At 43.3% G+C, this 8,863-nt stretch overlaps 1 protein-coding gene across 1 annotated transcript; it reads left to right on the forward strand.

Annotated features, from left to right (window-relative positions):
- Positions 1–2,745: 2,745 nt before the first annotated feature.
- Positions 2,746–8,605, forward strand: LOC147903963 (putative LRR receptor-like serine/threonine-protein kinase At1g67720). Its single transcript, XM_087402351.1, has 15 exons — positions 2,746–3,022; positions 3,704–4,295; positions 4,596–5,101; positions 5,283–5,415; positions 5,507–5,578; positions 5,675–5,743; positions 5,971–6,042; positions 6,145–6,216; positions 6,490–6,704; positions 6,825–7,036; positions 7,139–7,262; positions 7,364–7,432; positions 7,532–7,718; positions 7,889–8,021; positions 8,163–8,605. The coding sequence occupies exons 1-15, from the start codon at positions 3,007–3,009 to the stop codon at positions 8,433–8,435; spliced, it is 2,745 nt and encodes a 914-aa protein (XP_087258477.1). The 5' UTR covers positions 2,746–3,006; the 3' UTR covers positions 8,436–8,605.
- Positions 8,606–8,863: the final 258 nt, after the last annotated feature.

The raw sequence follows: 8,863 nt of genomic DNA on the forward strand, positions 1-8,863 counted from the left end.
TGGAACTTGGGGAGAGAGGAGAGCTTCATCATGGAGGTGAGTGAGAACTCATGAGATATAGCAATGGGTGTTCTATTCATTGTGAGAGGGAAGTCCCTCTTTTATAGAAATGGAGAGAGGGTGGCCTAAATCAATGGCACCTCTCCTACATCAAAGGACTAGGTAGCTCCTAAATCATAGGAACTCCACAATCATAAGCACCACCCCATTTGGGGGCCTTTGTATTACATCATCACCTGTGTCATGGTTTATGGCACTAAGTGTGCCTCTTCTACGCACACAACCATATGACTATAAGTGGATGCACACATGCACCTAGCAAGCCCTTGATCACACATATCCCAACATACCCCCCTCAAGGGTTTGCCTCTTGCAATGTCAAGGATACATCTAGTCTCATAGTTTCTCATGCCATGGTATCAGAGGGCTGATTCTTGCTACTGATATAGGAGAGCTTTCATTGTGAGAGGGAAGTCCCTCTTTTATAGAAATGGAGAGAGTGTGGCCTAAATCAATGGCACCTCTCCTACATCAAAGGAGGTAGCTCCTAAATCATAGGAACTCCACAATCATATTGCATTAGGTTTGGGTGATGACTATGTGCACCACATCTCAGATTTGGAATCCCCTTTTGAAGCATGGCACAAGTTAGATATATTGTTTGGTGCTAGCTCTCATACTTCCAAATTAAATCTAAAAATTAAGCTCTTTGAACTTATAATGGAGGGAGATAATGTTGCTGCCCATGTCAACACTATGAGAAGTATTATGACACAACTAGCTTTTATTAATTCCCCTGTCACTGAGAATGATGCTATATGGCAGTGCTTTTAAAGAGCATGCCTCAAGATTTTGACTATGTGGTTACTACTTTGAAGAATCTACCTCAACACTCATTAGAAGGCATCATTAGTGCCTTACAAGAAGAGGAAAGGAAGAACAATTCAAGAGTGGGCAAAATGCATATAGAGGCACTTCCAATGAGGTTTTCAAAGAGCAAGTACAAGGCTTGTAAACACTGTGGGGAAAACAATCACCTTGAGAAGGATGTTATAGAATCAACCCTTACTCATATTGTGGAAAGAATAATCACTCTAAAAAGTTTTGCATGAGAAAAAGAGGACTATGTCAAATATGGTTGAAGAGAGAACTCCATCAGCAAAAGAAGCATCCAACTTTGTGGTAGAAGACAAGGACTTTGCCTTTTGAGCAACTTGTCTTTGAATTTTTGTTTATCATGACTTGGTCAAATTTTGAGGTTCTCTGCCTGGAGTAGTACTCCAAAAAGAATGTTTTGTCTTTTGTAAATCACCTCTGGTCACCATATGATGTAGGCCATGTGATATGTGTTTGGTCTATCCCATTTTTGTGAACCTTGACCCTTTGGGCACCTTTGCTATAGCATGAGATCCTAGATAGAAGAAGGGTGGCACATGGTCATGCCGTGCCACCTCAACCCTGGGCCCTATGCACACCATATTTTATTATACTATTGCCACACATACAAGCACACACACATATTTATGGCTTTTACCTTGGTCAAATTTATCCATAATAGTGTGTGTGTGTGTGTACTATGTGTTTTTTTTCCAAGCTGTGCATATGAGGCAGGCCTTATGAATGCTTTGTGAGCATTCATCTTGTTTTGTTAGCACATGGTGGGATGGGAATAGGATAGAAGTATGCATGGGAGCACTTGGGACCACCTTTTCCCATTCCCATCCTATTTCTTCCCTTGTGCTAAACCCCTAGTACTATGCCACATGTTGACTATCTCAACTTTCAATAGGAGCTTGACACGTAAGCATGTCCCTCCCTTTTTCATGCCTCTTTACTAGGCCTTCCCATGGATAACAAGGTGAATGATATATCTATCATTCATTAGGCCTGCCCCTACTTGAGTGAAATGCGCAGACCAAGCATTAAATTGGAGGCCCCAAACTCAAAAAGGGACGATGAAGGTGAAAAACAAGAAGGAGATTCGGAGTGTGCAGAGGGGAGTAAATGCAGAGGGGTAGGCCAATAATGAAAAGAAAGATGGAGACTAGTTTGAAAAAGTTTATAAACAGATTATGAACCAAGTACCAAAAGCAGCTACTGCTGTAGAGCCAAAGAAGAGGAAGAAGGTATGCTCTTCAGGGCCTATTGTCATGGGGGGGCCTATTGTCTAGCGTCCACATGCTAATGGCCAAAAGTCATTATTGGCATAGGGGCAGGCCAATAATGAAAAAGAAGATGGAGACTAGTTTGAAAAAGTTTATAAACAGATTATGAACCAAGTACCAAAAGCAACTGCTGCTGTAGAGCCAAAGAAGAGGAAGAAGGTATGCTCTTGAGGGCCTATTGTCTAGCGTCCACATGCCAATGGCCAAAAGTCATTATTGGCATAGGGGTAGGCCAATAATGAAAAAGAAGATGGAGACTAGTTTGAAAAAGTTTATAAACAGATTATGAACCAAGTACCAAGTAGCTGCTGTAGAGCCAAAGAAGAGGAAGAAGGTATGCTCTTGAGGGCCTATTGTCTAGTGGCCACATGCCAATGACCAAAAGTCATTATTGGGATAGGGGTAGGCCAATAATGAAAAAGAAGATGGAGACTAGCTATAAACAGATTATGACCCAAGTACCGAGCAATTGTGCTGTAGAGCCAAAGAAGAGGAAGAAGGTATACTCTTGAGGGCCTATTGTCACGAGGGGGCTATTGTCTAGCGACCACATGCCAATGGCCAAAAGTCATTATTGGCATAGGGTCAAGCCAATAGGAGCTTGACACGTAAGCATGTCCCTCCCTTTTTCATGCCTCTTTACTAGGCCTCCCCATGGATAACAAGGTGAATGATATATCTATCATTCATCAAGCCTACCCCCTAAGCGTAGAAAGGGTTCTCCCATAACTTTTGTATCCTCTCATTTGTGAATATGGCACTCCATCTCAGCTTCCCCCTCCTCCTCAGCTTCCCCCTCCTCCTCATTGTTTGTGGAAGTGAGATTGGACTTCTATGTGCCATGGCTCAGGTGTCAGGTAATGCGGATAGATATTTAGCTCATTATTTAGCTTAGAGCTAAGTTGTATGCTGTGCTTGAAATTGCTCCTTATCTATTTAGCTCATTATTTTGTTTAAAGGGTAAAGCTTGCGTAAGCAATTGAGGTGGCTGCTTGCTATGTCGGCTGAGATGGAAGTATAACTGTGTGTCGATGATATCTGTAGCGAGTCTGTACAGCTTAATTGAGAAGATTGCATGATGACTGGCCATCGAGATCAATTCGGAATCTGAATTGATGCTGTACATCGTTTGGGGAAGTTTAAGGGCGTGTGTGCTGGAGCGAGAGACCGAGAGCGAGAGAGAGAGAAGTGTGTTGCCTAAGGTTGCCGGGCTGCTTCACTATTAGACAAATGTGATTGAATGAGCTCTGAAGCACACAGGATCGCATGTCGATGATCGGCGATGGAGAGATATGAGTTGCATCCAGGAGGCTGGAGCTATTCTCGGGAAGCGCTTAGTGTCGGAGAGGGAGAGAGAGAGAGAGGGGGGGAGCGAGAGACAGAGTGCAGGGAGATGTCCGAGGTGCGGAAAATCGATTTATAGCTTGTGCAAAGAGAGTGGCTGTGTTTGCGTGTGTGGTGTGCAGGATTGCATTGGAAATTCAGTCCCGATCACTGATTGTGCTCGAGGGAGTGCGTTCGTGCTTGTGTGAGTGCAGGGTTCGTGAGCATCGACTGCGGTTCGCGATCCAGCCAAAATTACAGCGATAGCAATCTGCCGGACATTTTGTGGACGCCGGATGGTAGCTTGATGAGATCCGGCGAGATCGGCGATGTGCAGCCTCCGTCCGGCGACACCAGCACTCGCTACAAAACAATCCGTTATTTCAACGGCAGGCAGCCCAAGTATTGTTACATGCTGCCGGAGGTGCTCGTGGGACAATTCTACCTCATCCGTGCTTCGTTTTGGGTTGGGCGCGTTCCGCCCTACTCCACACAAAACAGCGACCGCGTCAGCTTCAATCTCCTCATCGACGCCGACCTCTGGAACAACATCGACATCTCCCTGCCTCAGCCCCCTGATCGCGGTCCTCTGATCCGGGAAATCTATGTGGGTGCCAGAAGAAACACCATCGCCGTCTGCCTTTCCGGTTCTATTACTGGAAGCGACATACCGTTCATTTCCTCTATAGAACTACGCCAGCTCAACCCTTATATGATTCCTGTTCAATTCATCAACGAAACTCAGCGTCCTCTACAATTGCTGTACAGAGATAACTGTGGAGTTCAATCAGATTCTCCGGCCGTAAGGTTAGGATCACAAAACTGCTCTCTCCCGCGCGCGCGCGGGCGCACACAGTCACTGTTACACACACACACACACAGAGTTCACGGCGTTTAGTAAATGCAGTAACATAAAAGGGAGAACATCCATCGCACAGAAGAAGAAAAAGAAGCGCAAAAGACCTTAGATCCAGAGAAGGAAAAGAATCGGAACACGCCATAGAGTAGATCGATCCATTTTGCAGTACGCCACCGCGTGGGTAGATCCCTTGCTGCATAAACCCAGACTGTTTGTTGAAATGACGATTCCATCTGCTTCATGTGCAGGTATCCTGACGATTCAATAGACCGGATTTGGGACCCCTTCTCATCGTCTAAGCTGACAAGCAGGAACACTTCCCAAAATATCGATACCCAATCCATGAAGGATGTTCCGCCTCAGAGAATGCTGCAAACAGCGTTTGAGAGCAATCGACCCGGTATGTTGCTTAATTACAGCGTCCCGGGCGGCTTGCATTTCTATTTCTTCGCGCTCTACTTCGCCGAAATCGATGGCACGGTGACCGGTCCAGGCCAGCGGGTTTTCGATATAACACTCGACGGAGATCTAATCCGGGGCAGATTCGACATTTATGCGAACACCTCAGTGGCTGCCGAGGGTACCTATACCGGTATCGAATTATATAGTAATAATAGTTACATGACATCCTTGAGTCACCTCATCTTCAACATGACCGAAGTTTCCTCTTCTATATACGGGCCTATCATCTCTGGAGTTGAAATCTTAGCGTATTTCGACACTCCGGCGTCGCCTGGCACTTTCGACGGCGATAGTAAGTAGTGCTCTACCGCTTCCTTTCGTCATCCCTATTTCCTCCATCGCCACACCGCTTCGCTGCCTTCAGACCAGCACTGCGTGTCCATTTTGTCCTTACAGAGATTGCTGGTCTACTGAAGCTCAAGCATTAAAGCTCATTGATTAAACCAAGCTACTCGCGAATTGATGTTCCACAGTTGCGGCTATGGACGACATAACAGCCACACTAGTCAGCTTGAGTAGCTTTACGGGCGACCCATGTCTGCCCTCTGCCTATCGTTATCCATGGTTGAATTGCAGTTCTGCTACTTCTCCTCGAATAACGGCATTGTGGGTGACTCTTCTTTACTTTGTTCGTATGTGTACAATTGTACAGCTATTCATCCGTTTCTGACAATCTGTTCGGCGCTCCTGTTCATAGATCTTTATCGAACCACATGTTGGCAGGCGAAATACCTTCAAGCCTTAATAATCTCACCGGGCTTGTTGAAATGTAGGTAGACGCTACACCAGCGCTGTCATTTGCCCCTTCTTCTCAAAGTTTTTCTAATTTTTTCAAAATTTTGGATCCGATGCTTTGTGGGTGCAGTTCGCTAGATGGGAACATGTTGCAGGGCTGGCTCCCGGATCTTAGCTCCCTCACAAGTCTGCAACTATTGTAAGGCTTCTGCAAAGAGTCCGAGAGTAGGAACAAGAACTGTGACACAACGCATCTTTACTTCTAAGTTCCCGTGGTTCTCCTCTTAGGGAGATTCCACTTTATTCAAGATAATAATACATATAATCGTGTTTTTTGATCCGATTGCCTTGGGAAACCCCTTCAATTTCATAGAGGGATGGAGTGTTACATTGTTTGAAGACTTGTTAGTTCTCCTCCGTATGCAGGAATTTGAGCAATAATAACCTGAGTGGACCCATTCCAGACTCCTTGTCCATGTTGCAGAGCTTGAATTACCTGTAAGTACGACGAGCTCCATCCTATCTATTACTCACCTCTAGAATTAGATAAATCTTCCCTTGAATCCAATGAAGGGGCTTATCCTTTCGTCAGTCTTTCAGGAACTTGCAAAATAACAATTTTAGTGGATCTATACCCACCGCGTTATTGGGCAACAAACGGCTCCAGTTCTAGTATGTCACTTCTCTTGCCTCAATTTAATTTTCTGGTTTTATCTCCGCTGTACGAGCTACCTTTCCTGCTGAGGAAGGAAATCCTTCACAACATTGGTAAACTGGGGAGAAAAACGGAGAGACGTAAAATAGTAAACAAGACAGTAAGTCGGGAGTCTTGGGGAGTAGTTCCTACCACTCACTCCAGTTTGTCTCGTGTTGAAATATTAAGGGGTAGGGAAGTAGATTTAGGCAGGCTACTTCAGTCTGTTAATTCTTAATCGACACTCCCAGTTATGCAGGAAACCCATCCTTGTGTAGCAACACATCTTGCACTCCAGGTCGAACATCGAGCCATATAGGCCTGATAATTGGGCTAGTGATCGGTGGGGCAGTTATGACTGTTGTTCTGGTCTGGGTAGCAAAAAGATTTTACGTGAGAAAAAGGATGGATGCAACAACTGAGAATGTGGAGACTACTGCAAGCACAGGCATTCGTGAAGAACATGGTAGGTTTATGCTTGAGGCTTTTACAACAGGCAAGTTATCTTTGGCCACCGATGTAATAATCTTCCATCGAGATACAAGTCTGAGATAAGCAGACACTTATTTTGGTATGTTCAACACAGGCATACGAGACACTGAGCTTATAGAAGCTTCAAATTCGATCCACGTGTTCAGCTACGGTGAGATCGAGGATGCCACGAACAATTTTAGTAAGAAGCTTGGGGGGGGAGGGTTTGGACCTGTGTATCAAGGAAGGCTTGCATCTGGTCGCACCGTCGCTGTCAAAGTATTGTCACAAGATTCTCGTCAAGGTGCTCGAGAATTTTTGAACGAGGTAATCAAAGTAAATGATGAGATTAAATGAATTGGTGCGAAATATATTTAATGTCCAGTATTGTTTTGAGATTGATGATTTTTCTTTTACCTTTTTCTCCAGGTCGTTCTTCTATCAAGAGTGTATCATAAAAACCTTGTGAGACTCCTTGGCTATTGTAGTGAAGAGAAATTGGTGTTGGTATATGAGTACATGTCAAAGGGATCCTTGTTAGATTTCCTCTATGGTAAGATTCTGGTTTTCCTCTAAAGTATACAAAGATCCAAGCCACTCACAAAATTATCATTCTTTTTTGTTTTACATACTGATAAAATGGGAAAACACTAGGTCAAAGAGCAAGAGCTCAGCCATTACCATGGAGGACAAGGCTAAGTATTGTGGTAGATGCTGCACAAGGTAAAAGATTCATGGTCAAGCCATTGAATGTTTGATATAATATTTCATTGTAGCTGTACTAAAGCTGGACTAACTATCATTGGATGGGCGCTTACAAAGGACTCGAATATCTACACCATGGATGTAGCCCATGTATCATTCATAGGGATGTGAAAGCCAGCAATATCTTGTTGAATGATGCTATGGAAGCCAAAATTGCAGACTTTGGAATATCAAGATTTAGGCTCCCTACGACTGAAGATGTCACGACGACTTTGATGGGAAGTTTGGGCTATCTCGATCCTGAGTATAACCATCAAAACTCATTCTAAATGTCGTCTTATGCGAAGAATGTCTTCCTTTCCCAACTTTTTATTCACCAAATCTATCTCTTCTACCATTATTGCTTACTATGGATGAATATGTTTATTGCTAGGTTTTGATGATGACTCACAAGTAGCTTTTATTACAATGTAGGTATACATCAACCTTAAAGTTGACACAAAAGGTTGATGTCTATAGCTTTGGAGTGTTGCTATTTGAGGTGATTTGTGGACGAAATGCAATCTGTAGAAATGATTCAGGCCATGATGTTCACATTGTAGAGTTGGTAATCTACTACCTTCAAATTTGTTTTCACATTATTGAATCGAATTATATCAAATCAAATGAAGTAGAAATGAATAAGAAAGATCTAGATATAGGTTTTAAAGTGGGACCATCTAGAGGCTTAATGTAGTGGGTCTTGCAGGTTCGTCCTTGGATCGAGCGAGGGATGATTGAAGAGATTGTTGATAGGACCATGGGTAGTGATTACAACATATCTTCAATGTGGAAAGTTGTTGAGATTGCATTGATGTGTGTGGTATTTGATAGTAATAAAAGGCTAGCCATGAATGCGGTTTGTATTGAACTCAAGGAGGCTCTTCGCATGGAACTGGAAGGTGATAAATGGAATGCTTTAGATGAAATGTCAGAAGATGTTCCTCAAGAAACTGCCCTCTTTCATTCGCAACCCAGATAAGCAAGGTTTGCCTTGCCCCAATGTATATAATGTTTCTTAAGACTACTAGATTAGATTACATTTCAATAAGAGAGAAGCTTATTATGTATGTAAACTTGTACACTTCCATTGTTCAATTGTTGCACACAATATATGAAATTAGTCAAATTATTACATGGAGGAACACATTGCCAATGTGAAACCACTTTGTAAACTCTTATTTCAAATGTCAAGTAATGTTTAGAAAATCCCATACCAATTTGCCTTGATTTTTCATGTGACCTACATCTCCCCCAAGCCTTGGTAATTAGTAGGACATTGACAAAAGCAAGCTTGCAAGCTAGAATTCTAGAATGCCTACAATGACCTAAGGGACCTAAAATAGTGTGAAAACGGTTATTGACTAGTAGTACACTTTGTGGAATAGCTCATGACAGGTTGCAATATTA

Source organism: Dipteris shenzhenensis, chromosome 3 (assembly GCF_047967505.1).
Source record: "Dipteris shenzhenensis isolate YYH24624 ecotype China chromosome 3, Dip_SZ_1.0, whole genome shotgun sequence".
Taxonomy (NCBI): domain Eukaryota; kingdom Viridiplantae; phylum Streptophyta; class Polypodiopsida; order Gleicheniales; family Dipteridaceae; genus Dipteris; species Dipteris shenzhenensis.

What these genes read in the sequence shown, in the direction of transcription:
- LOC147903963 (XM_087402351.1), top strand. An exon ending in AACAAACGGCTCCAGTTCTA is followed by an intron (nt 6,217 to 6,489) that starts GTATGTCACTTC and finishes CGACACTCCCAG; the next exon opens with TTATGCAGGAAACCCATCCT. An exon ending in TGTGGTAGATGCTGCACAAG is followed by an intron (nt 7,433 to 7,531) that starts GTAAAAGATTCA and finishes GCGCTTACAAAG; the next exon opens with GACTCGAATATCTACACCAT.